We start from the raw sequence: 20461 nt of genomic DNA, 5'->3' as shown, positions 1-20461 counted from the left end.
TGTCTTATTTTGTCTAATAATCATGGATGGTAAACTTTTTTTTATTTTATTTTTTTAATTTGACCAATAATTATTTAGAGGGAACAGGCAGAAAACACAGCAAATCCAATTCATCAACCCAACACCAAAGCACACATCACTGTTTTTCAAGAAACCAGTCTCAGCACAAGGAGAAAATCAAAAGGACAGAATCATTCTCAGAAACTGATGCAATGCTGCTGTGCTGTGGACACATTAACCTAAACTGCCCCAGAGGCCAGTCTGTGAAGAGTAACAAGAATACAAAGAAACACATCTAAACAAGAGTTTTAATAATATTCTGTCACTGACAGAACTTTAACCAATACCTGATCAGCATCTTCTATCATCTTTGAAGAGAGGGAGAGAAATTAGAGATCTGCTACTGGGGCCTAACATAACTTGTACATTAATATAAATATCCTAAACATGAACATTTGCACGTTTGTCTATGCAGAGTAACAGTGTAAAGGTTACAATTTGCTCAGTGTTGAGGAACAAGTCAGATTTTTCCCAGAACCTGGATGTTATTATTATAACATTGTACTTATTAATTTATTGTAGAGACACGAGTATGCAGTGCCATAGCAACAAGTCAGCTGAGGGCAAACATCATATGTGGCCAATCACATTTCTCCTTTTCAGTAATCTGACAACAATGTGTGTTGTCATAAAGCGAGCAAACCCATTTCTAGTGCAAACCTCTTCATCATCCTTCCATATAGTAAAGTGAATGAAAGGATATAAACATGATCAAATCGGGCTAATAAGCAATGTATATAATCTGATATTAACAGCAGTGATATTGATTATATCTTTAATGATAATAAACGATTAACTGTTATGACCAAAATAAGGCCAAATGGTGAAAATGATGAGTAAAAAAACAGAAATTTTCTTCAGCAACATCCCATTCGCCATCACTCACCATCTTGATGTAGGAGTTCTCAGCCAGCAGGCAGTAATTGGACATGGGCTGAAAAATGAGACGAGCTCAGGTCAGATCAGGCATTCTCTGTCAGTCAAATGCTAACTAGGCAACAGGAGCTGCTTCTACCTGGCTGACGCATAACATGCAAGGCAGAGTGTGTGTGTCTGCAGTGGTAAGTAGGTTTAAACAGTGGGAGCGAGGAAGATCATGCGGGCTACATGTAGCATTAAGTTAATTGGGGCTTTGAGGTCAGTGTCTTGTTTTTTTTTCGACCACGCAACAATATTAAATCAGGATAAAAGAACAGAATGACGCATTCAGAAATTCAGAAATCATTATTTCTTGCAATGATGAAAACATTTAAATATAAATAATGCTATAGACATCAACATGAAGTGGATGGTTATTCTCACACATCTGAGTGGAACACCACTACATTGGGCCAATCCTACAAAATGATTCTCAACTTTACTCTCAATGCAGAAAATAAAAACATTCATGAGTCATATTCAGTTTTCATTCACACTGGTGACATCAGGCTGTTAAACGCTGATGAAAAAACACTGACCGGCAGAGGCTCTTCCTCCTCCACGGTGCCATTCTGCACCGACTCCTCTCCACCTCCGTCACTGTGGTGGTGGTGGTGATGATGCTTCTTCTTCTTTTTCTTCTCCTTCTCTTCCTTCTCCTTTTTCTGCTTCTTCTTCTTGTGTTTGGAGGATTTCTTATCATTGAAAACCCACAGGGAAGACAGAGACAATTTATGAGAAATTCTAGACATTTAAAACTGAATCTGTAATGAAACCTGGCTACTGGTAGAAATATTTCCCTAGAGACTACATTCGAAATGGCAGGTCTCTGGTCATCATTTACACAGACTTGTGAGAAGAAGAAGAGCTGCCAATGTGCTGCATCCTGTCAGGTCACTCTGAACTGGAATCTCTAGCACCATAGCCAAACTTTCTACTTTGTAATTATCGCATCATCAGTGGTGACTCACAGTCTCCTCCATTTCAGTGTCTTTGGGTTCATCAGGCTCTGAGTTTGGCGCTGTGCCCGATTCCACCTTGGGCACAGGGGCAGCTTCTGCTGCTGCTACTGTAGCTGCTTCCTGTTCACACACACACACACACACACACACACACACACACACACACACACACACACACACACACACACACACAAAAACACAAACACATAAAGGCATTAGCAAGAGCATCCATAGCATGCAACAACAACAGCAGTGTGCCACTTCTGTGTTGATAGAGGTAGGTGAAGTTAGTGAGTTATCCCATTCATAAAAAAGTCATTCATGATCAGCTGCAAACTACTGAGCTCTGTGATACCACAAACACAAACCTGAGTTGCTCATGTGTTGCATGCAACAATACTAACCAGCCAAATGAGCTAAACCACAAATGAACCTGCCCGACAAAACCAACAAGTATGTTATGTGCAAGATCAGCTGTACTAACCAACCATACAAGCTGCTGCTCCCATAGTTAAGAGCCTGAGGATCTTAGTGATAACCTATGAGTACTGTAATCTCTCTAGGTCTAATTCTAATGTTTTTCTCGAGTGACAGCAAATACAAAAACAAGTCTTCCACCAAGGCATGTTGAGGCATGTCTTTGAAAGGTCCTGTTTCTAGGTTAGCTGTTACTTTGGGGCTAATAGCTCACATGATTGAAATCAGAATTCCTCAAAACAAAATACCTGACAGACCTGATTTTACTGAACTCACCCTATATCTAAAGACGAGATAGTATGGAAGGTGCAAAGCCTGCGCTAACATCTATGTTTAATGTCAAAAGCAATGTAGCATGGTTTAAACAAGCTGAATGCATGTCCATGCTCATGAAACATTTGCAAAGCCAATTCTGTGATTATTTTCAGTCCTGAATTGTTTACATTCATCTCTACTAGCTAGTGGCCTTCTTCCTCACTGTATTTGTTGGCACATTTCTACGTTTCCTGGTGCCTTACCACAGTCAACTATTGTATGTGTGCATTCATCTGCAGTCTAATAAAATGCAAACTCATTCATAAAATACTGCTTCATAGAGTACTTATCCTTAGGTTACCTTTACCTTGACCCTACTTCAAACAATATTTTTAATTTAATATCTGAAAGGGTGTTTCCTGTTTCTATGTGCACAACTAAAAACATCAAACAGCAACAAAGACAGGCGTGACCCCACCACAGAGGAAGCAGTCAGAGCACACATGTGGTGACGCAGTGGTAACAGTGACAAAAGGAACTGACTCCAGGCCAGATTCCAGAGAACCTCAGACAATCTGCACTTACTTATCACCACCACCAACACAACAACAACCACTTTGACTTCAAAACCGACACGACATCCAGCGAGCAAACAAAAGCTGAGGAAGAGAACCACTGGCAGTGTGAGACAAACACACACATGCTAGAAAACAGAGGGGGGCTGGAAAATGGGAGAGGAAAAGTGTTATGTGACCTGTGAAAGAGAGGAAGTTGTGTCAAAAAGTTGAGGTGTGGAAGATGAGAAAAAACAACTGATCCATACTGAGAGGCAATAGAGGGAGAATGCATGGCCAAAATGAACGTATGAGCCACATCAATAAAACATGGGAGTTATGAATGAAGAATTTGGGAACTGGGGAGGTGAGGGGAAGAAAGAGAGAGAGAGAGAGGTGGGGTGGTGACTCAACCTGGGTGTTAGAGGGCACTGGAGCGTTTGAGAGCCAGAAATCCAGATCCGAAACCTAGAAGAGGAAGGGAGGGAAAGGAATGCGAGGCGGTGAGAGGGGTGAGGGCCAAACAGGTTCTGTATCTTACTACTATTCATGAAAAAGGATACAGAGATTACACCGTTCTGTTTCATGAATAAATCAAGTATTTGGCAAGAGACTGCACAGTCGGCTACGAGGAAACTGATACTTGATCTCTAAAGCTGACTGAAAGAGAGGCTGGGAAGAAGCAATGGAAGCGCTGAGTCAATGAAAATGATCAAAGATATCCGTTTGCGTGTAACCTTTTAGCAGAAATTGTAGACTATGTATAATGTTATCTTAAAGTCATTCATAATTATGAATTTTAGATCAGATAATTTAATTTAATCAGGTTTTTGCATTAAATAAAATATTAGATACAAACTCTGTTGCTAGGTAGAAAACAGCCATGCTCCACCCTTTTATAAGTGTATACCTCAGCACTGGTGGAAGTGGGCGGCGCTGCCACCTCACTGGTTTCTTCTGATTGGACCACGGACTCGTCTGCCTGACCCCCCAGAAGATCCTCCTCCTTTTCTTCATGTTTGTGTTTTTTCTTCTTCTTCTCTTCTTTGCTCTTCTGCAAAAACAGGAGATTAAATTCAGCTCTGTGTCACAGTAAGATTGAGAAACACAACTGCTGAGTCATCACACCAAAGTGGTTGACAGCTCGTCGTTGTTCTTCCCTCACTCAAACTGCTCCCTATAATCTGATTTACTGGTTTTAAGAAGCAGTTTCGTCAGCTGGACAGAATGAGGCGAGTGTGGTTTCCAGCAAGAAAGGAGGATAATCCTTGAGACATAAAAAAAAGGCATTTTAACCTCACCTTCCTATCACTGTCTTTATCTTTCTTCTTCTCCCTCTTTTCTTTGCCGCTCTTCTTCTTGGGTGCCTGTGTGGCAGCACTCTCTGCATCTCCATCTTCTGCTGGGCTTTTTGGAGCCTCTGCCGCACGGTGTGACCTGACTGGTAGCTTCTCACTGTCTGCAAGGGGCCTGGACAAACAAAAGAGTACAGATACACGTCTGAACTTTGCTTGGATGAGGATTTATGACATCCATCTGGAGTTAGTGTTATCATCTGAAAAATTTCTTCATTCTTTTAATGAGCATTAATTTGTTAGAAAAGGTGAACAAGGCTTGTAGGGTGCAGCAACCTATTGAATTCAGGCACATATTCTGCAGTGTGTGGCAGCCAGGACTCATTCAAAGCATTGAGTTAAGCCATTCATCTGGCAGAGCTGGAAGTCCTGGACATTCCCAGACAGCTAGAAACTACACTAATAAATTCCTCCATATTGAACTGATATGAGCTGTAAAGTTTATTTCCCCAAAGCCTGGCCCTTGTAAGTAGTAACCACATTCACTGCAGCCCCCTGCTGGCTCCTCTCTATAAAGACACACTACTACTCTGTCATTAGCATACCATAGCAGTAATACATACAATGTACATTTTTAATTGTCTTTTTTTCCGCACTGTAACTTTAATCAGTTTAAGTCTGAGAAAACATGACAGAGTCATTACTATTGAGGCCAATTTTCTGTAAAATAAAGTTACAGATATGAATGTAAATGTACGGCTATATAGTCATCTCCAGATGTTCAAAGTACTCTACTACACAATTGCTACTCTTCTTCACTGCTTAGTCAACAACATGGGTTTAACTCAGTAGTACTTAAACCATTTCAATAATCTAAATTACAGCATTGATCTAAGGGCACACATGTTTGTCATTTCCACCAAGGGCAGACAATGAGGATGTTTGTTTTAGAAAACAGCTAGTGAGAATTTGGAGGCATCACTAGTCTAACAAACTCAACTGGGGAGAATCTGGGAACTTTGAGCAAAGTTTTTCATAGAAAAACAAGTGCCAAAATGCTTTTAGGAACCTATTCCAGGAGGACAGGTGGGGAAAGATTAAGTCCTGAGAAGATCAGCAGCAGCCACTTAAAATTTGTCTTTTTCTAGGAAACTGTCACTTTTATCAAAGAGACATCTCTTTTATGGGCAGGGAAATTATAGAGTTGTTTGTTTAGAAACAGCTGCTGATATTGTCAAGCTTATACAAGTTTAAAAAGAATGGAAGCAAGGTAAGAGAAAAGGCATACTATATAGTATACTAGGTCAAAAGCTACAATGAAACAATAGCTATTGAAAATAAAAGGAAAGAAGAGCAAAAGGAAGCAGGTACAGCAAACTCCAAATGAGTAAAGAAAGGACAGCTATGTTAGCGAGAGGAGCAAGACAGCTATTTGTTAAGAGAAAGAGAAAAGAGAGAGGCAGTCCATGTACATGTTGGAGCCCAGGTCCTGTGGCTGGAGTGCTACTCACCTGCGCCCAGCCGTTTCCACCAAGCTGCCCACACAGAGAGGCAGTAATGGGTGTGTGTAGGCATAGAAAAGAGGAAGCAGAAAGCAGAACGCCATCAGAAGGAGTCAAAGGAGGGAAAGGGCCAAGGCACATCGGCTGTGACGCTGTGGCCGGGAAGCTCAAGATATAATCAGGAATCAATGCTGAATTACTTAAGACGAGAAAACATCCAATTCATATAAGCTTCAGTGTTCCTCAGCTTTTTCAGATTTGGGCTGAAAATCAAAGTTTCAATGACTGGTTGATTGGCTTAGACATATTAATGATGGGTTTCTACAACTTAAGCATTGTGCACTAAAAGTAATTTGAAATTTATACAAAGGTCTGTGCATATGTTATGCGTTAGGATCTATATAGTGTCAACTCACTTGTCCAGGTCGATGTCCAGAGCTTTGTGAGGGTCATTGGGGTCTTTGTCATCATCATCACTGGGTAAGGCATTCTGAAGCAATGAGAGGTTGGAAATCAATAAAGGAGCCTTAACATCTTTTCTAAACTCATTGATTACAATGATACACACAGAGAATGTGAAGACATCTGTTGAGATGCCGACTTCTAGTCTCAGAGCTGAGAAACAAATAAAGCAATGGCTGTATTTAATTCTGACAGATACATTTCCACAGTCACAGTTTCTCACAGCTGGAATTACTGTACTGAAACAATAACAAGGTCAGACTGATGTGTAAAGAGTATTATAATTTGAGGATTTTCAATCCATCCATCCAAAACTGATATGTTGCTCTACATTTGGAATCATTTTAATAACATGAAAACCACAACTGGTAGGAGAAAAAAAAAATTGTTTTTAACACATTTCCCCATTTTATGACCCATGATTCAGGCTTTTTAAGTGTGTCTTACTATTCATAACATTAATTCTAATGTTTTCTTATAAACTTATTTTGATGTTTACACAGCTCCAGCATACCTCTGGCATCTCCTCCGTAACTATGTCAACCATGTGCGCAGGCGTGATGTCCTCCTCGCTCTCCGGGCCAGAATCATGTTTCTTCCCTCGTCCACTGCGCTTTTCTTTCCTCTTCTTCTTCTCCTTCTTCTTCTTCTCTGCCCTCTCTTTCTGCCGGCGCTCCTCCTCCAGCTTGACGTACTGGTCAGACATAGGTAGACCTGTGGGACAGGGGAACACCATGGCCACATTATAAAAAGACAGATACTAAAAACAAACAAGTAATATATAATATTTTAAGAATCATCCAAGTTTAAAAAGAAACAACAGCAGAGAAGGTATGAGCAGATGATGAGAAAGAAAACTAGTAATTAACTAACCCTGAACCATTACAGCATTGGCATTATATATAGCATGATTTCTACTACAATGACAGAAAAGCAAACCATTGACATAATATTAGGAGTCATGAGTGTGACATTAGTGTTTTGTAGTAGTATCCTACCTGGGACTTTGAGAGGCACACTGAGGTCAATCTGCACGACTGGGATGTGCTCCACTCCTGGGGTGTCCTGGTAAACCTGCATAGAAAAAAAAATTGGTTTAAAACATGCTGAAAACACGGTTTGGTAGTGTATACATTTCACACAAAAGTCTGACTACATTTATTCAATACACTGTATATATATATATATTTTTATTTATACAAGTCAGGTTTTAAACAGACTAGATTAAAGAGAGACATGCATACTGTACTTAAAAAATAGTGATGACTGGTAAACCAACCTTCTGAGACGATGGGGAGGCCTTGATGTAGAATGGGTTGTTGGCTTGCTCCTGCTTTCTGGCTTCTCTCCTCTGGGATTAGGGACAAACAGCAACATGAATTAAATCAATGAAGAAAAGCGTGCCTTGGTTATAGCATGAGAGGGGAACCACATGGGAAACCAGATTTACTGACAGTAGAACTCTGAGAAGGTAAATATTGCTCGTATTATTTGTTTTGGATAGAATATGCATGATTACAGCTACATGGACAATCACATTTGTCTAATTTTTGTATTTTATATGAATGTCTTGAGCATTTCCAGGTATGAATGGCATTTGAGTGACATAATAATATTTTCAAATAACCTCCAAAAAGCTGTTAAGATCAAATATTTCAGTTCAAAAATATATATATATATATATTTTTTTTTTTTTTAAAACATGCAGTATTGTAGCTCTGAACTACTTGTGAAACAATAATCCTTGTTGAAATCCGCAAAAGCTACAATCATTGATGAGCTTACTCTTGCCAACTCCTTCTCGTCCACCTCTGTATGACGGGGGCGGGAGTGTTTTGGCTCCTCCTTGGCAAAAATAGCCTTGGGCTGCTCATCCTCAGACTCGCTCTCAGATGGAGGCTCGTTGATCCAGGCATCCAGGTCCAGACTGCAGAAAAAAACTCAGTTACACCTCACAGTTCAAGACTCAAACACAAACATAGGAATGTATCAATTCAGTTATGCCTTGGATTTTACTGAACAAGCTTTAAAATGAAGTGATGTCTAACTTTAATATTGCATTTTTAGTGTGTGTGTGTGTGTGTGTGTGTTCGCTAACATACCCTTCAGGAACAGGCACTTTCTTCTGTGCCTTGGGGGCTACAGGGTTGAGTTCTCCAGCAAACAGAGCGCTGACTTCCTCTGCTACCTCTACATCTTTCTGCTGCAGTTTCTGGATGTACTTGACAAGCTGCAGGATGCAAGACGCCTGCAGACATTGACAGTATGTCAAACATGTAAATTAGCACAGGTATCTATCAGATGTGTATGCAGGGAGTAACCTTGTGAGGTACGTAATGCCAAAGGTCAAGAGGTCATAAGTAAACATATGTACTGGTTTTGGCAAAAAAAAAAAAAACAAACATGTGACTTATGCCTCTGAAATATGTAGCTCTTCCTCTCTTACCCTCTCTTGCACCTCAAGGTTGGCGCTCTGGACAAAAAGCGGTAACCTGTCTATCATCAGCTGGCTGGTTTCCTGCGCGGTTGTGCTGTCCGTGTTCCCCTCCTGGCTCTTCAGCACGGTTGCAAATAGCTTGGCTGCATTCTGCACATACACTGCCTGTATGTGACCTGGTAGGGTGGCCACCTTTGGCCGTAGCATGGCCTCCAGCGTCTGCATAGGGTTCTCCAGGTGTCTAAGTGGAGGAGGAGCATTTCTGTTATTCCTGGTTTACTACTCCCTACACTCATAAGTTACAACCATATACAGTATTAGTATTAGTAGGACTATACATTTGGGCTTGCTGTAGACCAAAGGTAGTGCATAATTACCATCTAATGCAACAAGTGCATGAAACATGTTGGATAATGTTTCCATCTGAAGATCCATGATATTCCAGACATTTTTTCACCAACAAGAATCCTACTATTCATTTAATATTTGTGAATTAAGAGACAGCACATGTGTCATTGAGTCCAATTTAGAGAGATGGATTAGCTCTGCTGTACGTGTGAAGAAAATTTCTGTTAGGTTAAGGTGCTAGGGCCGGGTTAGCTTGTACTAGAACGATAACAGAGTAGGGAAACACAAGAGTGGGAAGCACAGGATCTGAGCAAAACTGTCAGTCATTTCCCTATAGATTCATTATCACAGACAACTGAGGTAATGGGATATCTTACTATCACTTTACACTCATGAAAGCTTTATGCAGGTCTGCTGTTTTACTATTGTTTACTAAAGGACAGATAACTATGTTGGAGAGTAGTTTTACAGCCTTTTGGTGTTTACTTATGTCTTCTTATACCAGCGTTAAAATAACTGCATTCCAATGGGAGAAATCAACATACTCTGAGAACTCGCCGCAGATCCAGGCTGCAGCGTACAACACTTCACAGATGCCGTTTCGTTGCATGTTGCCAGTCAGCAGGTGGGCGTTGTCCAGCAGAGTGGCCATTTGAGCAACAGCAAAGACCCGGATGGCTTTAACCCGAATAGCAACATCGAGCATCTGAGAGGCGATGAGATGGCCATGCCGCGTGCCCTCTAATCGGGTGAGCTCCACCAGAATACTGATATACCTGTCAAGCAGATAAGGAGAGGTGCAGTTCAGTGACATGTGCCAGAGTGGAAGTCTATTTGGGGTTGATACATAAGACAAAGCTACTGTGGAGTTACTGGCTAAGAGACTGACCATTCAAAGTTGGTGATGTACTGGTAGTTGCTCTGGCTGCAGATGTCGATGATCTTGGTGAGAAGTTCATCTCTGTAGGTGGTTCCTTCTGCTTTGTCCACATGCAGCATCAGCTTCTTTACAATTTCCATCAAGTTCTTTTTGGATACCTGGAGAGAGGAAACACCAGTTCAACAATGATCAAAGTTGAATGTATTAATGAAAATCTAGACCATTAATGATAAATTCAGGCTAAGACAGACATATCTAAAAATAACTGCAATTTTAATATCTTAAAGCACTGTTTAGTTTCTGTAATTGATAATCACTTTAATTTATCCATTGGGAGAATTGTCTGACAGGATGATTGGTTTGTCTTTTTTACACATTGTTTTGGCTGGCTACTGAGTCACTGCCTGGTAAACCCATTTTTCTGTATGGTACAAATCAAGTCTGCTTGTGAAATACAACAAGAAGCAGCAAAAGAAGCTGCTTCCTGCCTTGCTTGGAACACAGATAATTGGCTAAAAACTAACAATGAATCATAGATAATTTGGCTCTAAAAATATTAAACAATACTTGAACAATTCAACTGAACATTAGCTAAAGAATAACTGTAGCAATGTAAAAGTCCAAACTTTGGTTCCATACCATGCCATAGAGCAGGTCGAGAGCTCTAAGGCGGATGGACTCATCCTTGTCGTCCAGACACTGGAGGATGAGGTCCTTATGAGACTGCACCGACTTGGGGTGGGTCTTAAGGATCTTTGACATGGCCAATAGGCCAAGGTACTTCACTACAAAAAACACACACAAACACACACACACACACACACACACGGTCTTAGCGTATTTAAAAAGAGACATATATGCATCATTAGTTCTCTGCGCCCTACCAAGAAAAGGTCAGTTTGATTCTAACCTCAATCACCTGAATTTATTCTCTGCATAAAGAGCAAACTTTGTTTATAGATATTTTCTCATTCAAGATCCTATAATTTATAAACATAGCTATTCTTACTTGATTGTGACTGCAGTAATAAACTGTCCATGGTTTCCAGGGGAGAGAACTCTTTTGGATTGGACTACTTATTCAAAAGTGTCACTTTATACTACATTTCCCTCCATCTAGTCTCACAATAAGGCCTAGCTGGCTGTATATAGAAATATTCACATGTAAATACAGTATGAACCAGTTACTGTTGTTATACTCAATTACCATAAAAAAAAAAAAAAAAAATCATATGGAAATGACACACACAAACACAAAACACACAGAACAATGGAAAGGACATACAAACATATACACATAAGACAACACACACACTGGACACAGTAGTTTTGTTTTGCTTTATCCTCTGTTGTATCTCTGGCAGCTTTTCCTACTCGCCGAAAAAATGGTTAAAATTCAGAAATCTGCTGAATCACAGCATTCTGTCGATCATCTAATCCGGGAGAAACAAATGCCTCTCAGGTTCTTGGATCAATAAGTGCGTGTGTGGTAATGACCTTGGGGTGAAGTGAGGCTGGTCACTGCAGTGACTACATTGCAGAAATGACCAGGGACGTGGACGCCGTGTAGTTGCAGGACACAACGAATCTACCTCTGCTATGAAAAAGTGACTGGAGCAGTTCAGAAAAATGTTTCAGAAAAAATCCAGACTGTGTGCAACTTTGTGTTGGTGACAAAGGCACAATTGCTCAGTGAAAAATATTTCAAAGATTCTTTACTATGCTACGGCCTTCAATCAATTCCTTCTCAAGGTTGTTACTGTTAAAAGAAAGTGTTGTGTTACGTTGCATAATCAACAAAAAAATCTAAATGCATCTGGTGCCTGCAGCAACACATAATACACCAAGTATGTCACTTCACTTTCTTTCAGCCATCTCAATTAAACTCAAAAGTGTTATATATGTACTTTGACTTCCAACATGGCCTATTCCTTTTTTACTCAGGGCTCTGACAGGCTCAAGTTTGTTACTTTACCTTGTTGACTTTATCAGTTAAGTACTTCAAAACCTTGGGAAGATCTAATCTCTCACCCCTTTATTCATCAATAACAAATTGTTAAAGTGGATAAAGAAAACCTTAAACCACCGCTTCACAGTCTGTTCTATTAACACCAGACATCTATACTCTACTCCACACACAACTATCTATGTATGGGGGATCCAGATAACTCGAATGACTGGATGCAGCAGCCCCCGCTAACCAACTGGGAGTGGGCAACTGAATGTATTTACAGAACCCTATGTTTGATAATAGCAAACTGACAACTTTTACCACTTTTAGATCGCAACAAACTGAGAAAAACAAGCTGTAAGTTGTTCACTTTCTCTGTCATGCACAGGTTTGGTGTAGATGTGACTGAAGTGAAATGGTATTCCAAGCAGGCCATCTAATTGAGAGTGGGAAGGTAAAACGGTTCGAGTTATCCAGAGTCAGGGGGTCTATGTTGTTGTCGTCTAAAAGGGTGGACTGTTCCATAGTCAGAAACACGCAGACAATGAGAAAATGACACACTGCAGGCATTGACAGAGGGCTCACAGTTCTGGTCCGAGTCTTCTATCAGGATTCGCAGTTTCTGCACACAGAGCTGAGGGAGAGAGGGAGGGGTAAACAGAGAGAGAGAGATCAGGAGAGAAACAGAGGGGGAGAAGTGGAGAGCCATTAACATCACTGTGAACCTTCCATTCCAGTTTCAGTCTCATCATAGGGGCACAATTCAAACAACAAAAATGAGAGAAACAGAAGTGGGTGAAATGGAGCCTATATTAGATGGTGCAAAATGACTTTTTTATGCATTTCTGAAAATGAAAACAACTTTGCTTGCCTGTCTGACATTTGCTTTGCACTTAAACTATGTTAGGACAGACAGATGTGTGAAGAGAAAGAAACTGGTGAAAGCATGCACTGTGATTCAACTGGAGTGGAAAGGGTTAAAAATCAACAGATAAAACACATTAAAGTGCAGATGGAGGAGTGGACCTCAGGCTTCCGGCTTACCTGGATACTAGCACTGTGGTTAGGCATCCCAGAGGACAAGGAAATCAACACTGTAATACAGGGAAAAGATTAAATTAGATCTGAATGTGAATTAAACATTTTGTGAGAAGAAAAAAAGAAAAGGTTTCAAGATGAGGATTTGTATATGAACTTCTTAGTAATACAAAAGTATCCCAAAAAATCCACAGGGTAGTTAAAAGTCAGTTTTCAAGTTAATTGGTAAATTCAGGTTAACTGAGTCAAGCAGTGTTTACAAAATCATGGTTTTTGCATTAAGTAGGACTGAAAAAGAGTAAATACAGAGAGAGACACTGTTGCTATAGACTACATTTCTGTAAATTGGTGAATTTAAGAGATATTCCTGAACATGGAGGCAAAATAAATAAATAAATTAATACATTTGAAAGAGAAGTGTTCACTAATATACCACACTATATACATATACAATATACACACACTAAACTGAGTGAGACCACTACACCGTCTAACAGAATAACAGCACTGACCTGCAATCACAGTGTTGACACATTCATACAGCAGTGACATGGCAGAGGTACTGTGAGATAGGAGGACGAGGTAAGAAACAGCGAGAGAATGAAGATTATTATTGTTGTATTCATCACATCGGATGACTTTTACAATCTGAGAAATGTTTAGAATTTAGGGATTTCATCTCACCTGTGGATTAGGTTTGTCAGAGGTTCGATCAGCTTTTTCCCCAATCGTGGCTCGAGTGGTGTGAGGGCACCAAACTGTAAATAAAACAAACAAAAAAAACAGAGTACCATGACACATTTAAACTAGATAAATAGAGAAAAACATAGGGTTTCTACAATTGAACTATTGTATGTTACAGATGACCCTCATTACATTTAATGAGTGCTATAGTTTACCTGCATTTTATTCATAATTGCAAGAGAAGGATAAGGTGGTTCTTTTGACATAAACAGAGATTTCTATGCAATGCAACCTGTCATACGACTACACTCCAACAGGTCTACAGAAGCCAGCTCTGGTAGAGGAACTGGAATCAATTCCTCTTTTCTGATGGATTTATCCCTTTACAATTGGTGCTATACTGTCCAGCACAATTCAGCAAACCCTTGAACATTGTGTCCTGTTGACTAACCAGCTTGATGATCTTAATGAGAACCCAGTTATTAGTAGAAGAGGTCATGAGTTTGAAGAAGAGCGGGGCCAGAGACAGGTAGTTCTTGGGATTTCTCCGGGCAAGCTCACAGATAACATTTACTGCTGCTGACTGCACGCCTAAAGAGGAGAAAAACACAGAGGAACAAGAATGATTAAAAACTGTGACCTGTGTGTTTATTGGGTTATGGTAAATTAAGCATGGCTCAAAATAAGTATGCAATAACACAGGAGTACAACACAGAAAAAAATGTATAATATATATGCAGTTTGACAAATGTGACCAAATTTTTCAAATAGATCCATGTTTTTCATTAATGTGTAGCCATTTTGTGACTTCACCTCACAGAACTGTTGAAATATCCTTTCAACAACAGTTGGAGGCAGCCTTTATTTTTAAGATAAAGCACTTTCAGAGTCTCAGACCAATAAAAAATGATTCACTAATAAAGAGTAAATGAGTGAAACACCACTGGCACAGCCCTTGTTATACGCAATAAAACCAGATAAATGTCCTGTGAGATGCTTTTGTCTGTGCACCAAAAATAGTTCTGTGAACCTCTGTACAGTCCCAGACAGCCCTGACAGAATCACAAATGAGCCTTCCTTAATCTTATATTCTTGGCTGCTGAATAATTCACAGGGTTCAGGTGACAGAGAATGCCCGTCACCAGCAGTGCCAGCAGTGTATATGATTTAGCTACCTGGAAGGAGAAAAAATTTATTTTGCCCAAACCAAAAGGCACACTCAAAAAATAAAAAAAAGAAAACTTTATTTTCCTTCGGAGCAGTAAATTGTGGAGAAAAAGCTTCGGGATTATGGAGAATATGGTGCATTTCCTGATACCTGGGTCTGGATCCTCCAGTTTCTCCTTAAGTCTTGGAAAAGCAGGACGCAGGGACTCTGGGTACTTGAGGAACACCTTGTACATGATCAACACTGCTTTCTTTCTGATGTAAGGTTTAGTGTGGGACATCTAGGGAGGGAAAAGAACAAAAACAGTAGAGACAGTTTGTTCAACCAGTTCAAAAAAGGAAAAAAGGAGTAACACCTTGTCTTGACTGCAAAGTTTTAAGGTAAGATGGTGGAGAAGTTGGGGGTGGGGGGGCTTCAGTGAGAAAAAAAAAACCCAAACAGGATAAACCCTGTGGGTAAACTTCTTCACATACTCCCCATGACTCACCAGTGTCATGATGTCATTGGCCAGGTCCCGTGCCAGGTCGGGGGTAACGAAACAGGAGAGGCCAGTGAGGGCAACACCAGTGTCATACTGGTTGGGACTGCTGAGATCCTGCAAGTCCATAAGACAGAAAAGGTTGGCTGAGGGATGAGAAACAGTCAAGAGATATTCATAGAGGAAATAGACCAAGACTATAACTGACCTTTCGGATTTGATTGGTTGTCAGCATGATGACATCAGTGCTCTCGTGAAAGCACTGTGAAGCCGCCAGGTAGCCTATCCTCTGCAGGAAAGACCAAGCAACCAGAGAGAATTATATGTTGTGCTGCATTTTATCTCTGTAACTGGATACTGTTTATTTCAGTACAATGCTACTATCACAAGTATTTACCAACCTGCAGCAGTTCCATAGAGTTTCACCTAATCAATCTGATCAAATCCAAGACTAATCATTATATTGCAGTCGTACCTTGTATGTAAACTTAGAGGAGCTCATGACTTCAACGATGTTGAAAGCAGCCCAGCTGACATCGTAGCCCAGCATCTGAAGCTGTAACACAGGAAAGAGAGGAGAGAGTGAGAGATGTGGGTGAACAGAAGGAGGAGAGGGGCTCTACACTGTCCCCTAAATGAGTTGAGCTGAAAGCTCTCAAAGACATCACTGATGCCAATCACAACAAGCCATCTACACCTAAATGCAGGCCTTGGCTATAAATAGAAAGAGTACTTTCATTTAAGCACCAATTGCACACTATTCACAATAAGTGCTGCCTTCTGGCTCTGTAGTGACTACTCTTCACCTACAAAAACAAAACATTCACATGCAGCTCTGTACAGCTCTCTTCTACAAATGTATGAGGTGGTTTCTAACCAGTCCCTTCTTTTGCCCCTAAACAAGGCCTGAGCCAAAACAATGGGCTTTGATTCAGCATGACGCTGTTTGAATATAAAAGATAATATACAAAGACTGAAGTCTGCGTGTGGTTCCCTTCTACAGTCATCACAGTTTGACAAAATGTTCCATTGTGTGTGTCAACACACTATACCACACCTGCAGAGCATAAAACTGTTTGAACATATTGGAAGGCACGAAATTCAATGCCTGTTCAAAAAATTTTTTCTACCCGACTTATGTGTGTTGAATTAATTGTATTTAAGAGAGAACATATGTATAAGATTATTTTTCTTAACTGCTTTAGATTCAAATTCCAAACCACATAATCATATACTGCAAATGAACCAAATCGGATCTGTTTTGTTGTTTAGTTTCTTTTGTCATTAATCTTGGGTGCTGAATATCAAACTGATTATCCTGCTAGTGCTATAGGAATAAGAGACTCTGGCATCATTTTCGTAGGTAGTTCCTCAAAGAACACAGATGAGGTTGCACTGAGAGCCACACACAGTAACTACTTGTTACTGAGTTTATCAGTGCCTGTGTACCAAGCAGAAGTGTTAGACAGAAGGAGTCAGTGAATGGTATCTTACGTAGGTGAGCTTGCACACAGCATTGGCTTTGACAGCGATGTTGTCCTGCTTGAGCTCCTGTTTGATCTCATCGATGCATGTGGAGATGTACTTGGCCTGAGGGCAGACAAAGGAAAAGGACAAACAACAGACATCAAATTAGATTAGGTGGAGTAATATCCAGAGTTGGAGGCTGGTTACCATGCACCGAGACAATCTGGAAAATCCAGGTCTGCCCAGTTTTGCTTTCCAAGACTCTAGCAAGCAAGGGTGAAGCTGAAGCTAAAGTCATAGTGTAGATGTCATTTCTTAATATGCTTCTAGCATTAGCCAAAATTCTTCCACTCAGAGGTTAGGGAAAGCACCAGGTCTTTAAGTCATACGTCAAACTCAAGTCACAAGGTTATGGGATTCAAAGTTATGCCAAACCTAACCTGTCACCAAATAAATGACTTGTGTCAGAGTATGCTCCACAGCTGAGCTAGCACAGTTTCATTGCTAAAATACATCATTTTGAATGTGGCCGTGGCTTGTATACCACAAACACTTCCTCTCCTCAATGCTATTACTGGCATACAACATAAAACAGTACCACTTGTGTATGTCACACAAGAACAAACTGTCCATGCTTACAGACCAAAAAATATTAAACACGATCATGACCAAAGGATTAATCTGTATCACTTTAATTACACTGTTGCTAAACACAGGCTGTTTTATGTGGGTCTAAAAGGTAATGGGTGACTTAACAGCTCTTCCATCCAATGAAGCATTTTAACAAATGAGTGTTTCCAGGAGCCTCACACCTGAATGAATGAGAGACAAAACAGCTGCTATATAAGCCTGTGCTTAATACACAGGATTTCCAGAAATAGTGAAAGAAGTTAAATTCCATTTGAACAGTGGAAGACAAGCTCAGATAGGGCAATCAGTCAACCATTGTTGAGAGCACCCATGCAAAACAAATACACACACATATAGCTGTGTAGACTGTGAGAGTGTGCTGGTCATGTGTGTGCAGTCATGAGACAGCACAGTGACAAGAGGGGGGGGCGAGTCCTGCTGCTCCTGGAGGAACTGTTGCTAACAGGGCTGGAGGGCAGGCAGGGAGGATTTCAACACACTATCACCGGACGCACACAGTACTACTTCTCCATCTCACACTTCTTCAATGACCAATTCAGAACCCATTGAAATAACTGCAATAGTTGTCACAGGGCCGAAGCAGAAACCTTTCTGCCAGTAATGCAAGCTGAGCTGGAGATGTACTGGAGGGCCCGCTCTTTCTAAGTAAGAATGAGCAGACTCAGTGCTAGCTGATGCTAACTAGTGCTACACCTTTTCTTTCAACAGACAAAGGAGGCCTAAATTCCTACTTGATACCTCCTTGAATTACACTTAGGACATAACCACACTTTTCTTCAATATGCCTGTTGTTCTAAAGGTGTGGAAGAGAGAGTGACTGAATGGACCGTGCAAAGACTCAGCACATAAGTGGAAAACAAATAGACTGTATGAGAAACTGTGGGCTGGCCAGGATAAAGTCAACACACACTCAGGTGTAGACACACACGCACATCATATGAATATTTCAACAAACTGTCCACTGTTGACTGGGCAACCACCGCCTTATCTAGGCTGCCCTGGTTGAGTTACCACTTGCGAACTGCTTAGACCATATGCTGAATCAAGAGATCAAGCACTGATGGCCTTGCACAGAATAGCTAATCTAAGTGATTTTTTAAAATAATCAAAATCATGAAGACACAACACAGATGACATTATACCATAGGAAAATCTGTATATAACTGATTTGGACTGCTGATTTAGCTCCTGCATATAAATTGCTTCCCTGATTAGATGGTAAGCAGGGCAAATCTGTCACAAGACAGAGTCCCATCCAAAAGCTACCCTCAGGTGAGACAAGCTACCTCTACATTTCACACCTGACCTACAGCTTGAGACAGGTGTGCCCAGCTCTGCAGCTCTGTGCAACAATACCCCAGGGATTCTGCTTCATTCCCACCATATGTTACTACCTGACATAGCCTTTTTACAGCATGAACAGGGTTAGACACAGCCAGCAGCCTCAGATCTTTTATGGGGAGAGGGCTGATGTGAGAGATGGAAACGTGGCTGCCCCAAATAGTGCCCTCTAATGGCCCATCTCACCCTACTCCCACTCATGTCTGGTGCTGTGATGTAGCCAGGAGCCTGTCCTCACCCACAGGCAGAGCTGTGACTGGGATGACATCACCTTCAATCACTGATGGGGTGTTCTAAACAAGACCCTCACTGATTCATTTCATATGTTTTCCGAATTTATACAAGATGCATTTTCATATAAAAATCCATACTGGTCATATCTGTATTTTGAAAATGGGAGATGTACAAGTTAAAGGCCTCTTTCACCCACTGTCATCAGAACATCACCTCATCCATTCAGCGCTCAAGTGACTCTGTTGTCCTCAACTCAATTAAGTGACAAATGTCAATGGCAAAGTGAAAACCATATCCTGCACATGAAGCAGTCACTGGGAGCTAAGCAGCAGTACCCTCAGGTGTGCTGCAGGAGGGTAATCTGGTAAATTGTGATAAACTAGCTAGCTGCTTCCTCTAACTGGCTCTCAGTTAGCTGGGTTAGCTAGCGGATAGTAACAACCCCAGCTTACCTGCTTAAAACATGACATACAACGTTACAATAAAGTTAGTAACCGTATGCATGCCATGACATGTTATATAGCAAACATTAAATTAGCATTCAGTCGGCTGCACTAGCTGCTGAAAACGACTGTTTTGAGTAGCTGTAGCTAGCGGGTGAAATGACTGAGCGGACGCTAACGTTAGCTGACCAGCCAGAATACCTAACGTTCATATACCTAGCGTCAGCTATTAACGTTAGCTAGCTGGTCAACGATAACGGTAAATGCAATGTGTACTGTGACTTAAAAACATTTATGAATGTGATGTTAAAAATGTTTCAGGTGACACCAATTGTTGTTTGGTTATTTTACCTCATCTTCCTTGTGATTCCTAATGCCACGTACTAAATCCTGAAGATTTTTATCGAACATCCGATCGATGCTCCCTTTGACAATCTTCAAAGCCATGTCTGTCTCTGACTTGTACCGCTTCTAAGTGTCCTGCGGGGCCAAGCTCCTTGCAGAGGTCTAGTGGGTGCCAACCGACCCGCTAGACTGTCTCTCATCCACCCGGGTACCGTGTGTGCAGGGTCCGCTGCTGTTTACCAAGCCCGGGCAGATGAAGCTGAGGCCAGACGGGGCGTCCCGTGCCGTGCAGAGACGCTGGCAATGGATCAGTATAGGAAATGGCTGACAAAATGGCGTCCAAAGTCAGCTGACTTCAGTATCATGCGAGATTCTCATATGGGAATCAGTGGAATTAAAGGTCTAGCCCCCCCGCTCAGAACGATAAACTGTTGTACCATACGGTTAGTTTCAAAATAGTAACACAATATAAAATCTTTCTGGCAGTCTAGCAGGCAACTACTTTAATGAG

The 20461-nt window shown here is 40.9% G+C and overlaps 1 protein-coding gene across 3 annotated transcripts; it reads right to left on the bottom strand.

Moving 5' to 3' along the window:
- Nucleotides 1-35: 35 nt before the first annotated feature.
- ap3d1 (adaptor related protein complex 3 subunit delta 1) lies at nucleotides 36-20267 on the bottom strand. Of its 3 annotated transcripts, XM_023405193.2 has the most exons (28): nucleotides 19957-20267; nucleotides 16964-17059; nucleotides 15945-16025; nucleotides 15678-15758; nucleotides 15479-15586; nucleotides 15142-15271; nucleotides 14275-14414; nucleotides 13824-13897; nucleotides 13652-13701; nucleotides 13146-13195; nucleotides 12687-12735; nucleotides 10790-10935; nucleotides 10160-10308; nucleotides 9816-10046; nucleotides 8932-9163; nucleotides 8588-8733; nucleotides 8271-8412; nucleotides 7765-7836; nucleotides 7484-7559; nucleotides 7000-7199; nucleotides 6440-6513; nucleotides 6033-6056; nucleotides 4528-4696; nucleotides 4137-4280; nucleotides 3641-3694; nucleotides 1950-2060; nucleotides 1518-1673; nucleotides 36-994 (listed from the first exon to the last, which is right to left on the bottom strand). In XM_023405193.2, the coding sequence occupies exons 1-28, from the start codon at nucleotides 20050-20052 to the stop codon at nucleotides 860-862; spliced, it is 3216 nt and encodes a 1071-aa protein (XP_023260961.1). In that variant the 5' UTR covers nucleotides 20053-20267; the 3' UTR covers nucleotides 36-859. The 3 variants fall into 3 exon arrangements, with proteins under 3 accessions (XP_023260961.1, XP_023260963.1, XP_087029810.1); XM_023405195.2 differs by lacking the exon at nucleotides 3641-3694; XM_087173684.1 differs by lacking the exon at nucleotides 6033-6056.
- Nucleotides 20268-20461: the final 194 nt, after the last annotated feature.

The sequence above is a fragment of the Seriola lalandi genome, unplaced genomic scaffold (genome assembly GCF_002814215.2).
Source record: "Seriola lalandi dorsalis isolate HSWRI2012SDOR001 ecotype SW California unplaced genomic scaffold, Sedor1 jcf7180002054267, whole genome shotgun sequence".
NCBI lineage: Eukaryota > Metazoa > Chordata > Actinopteri > Carangiformes > Carangidae > Seriola > Seriola lalandi.
Note: the sequence above shows the minus strand (reverse complement) of the source record. Positions and strands in the feature narration are given on the sequence as shown.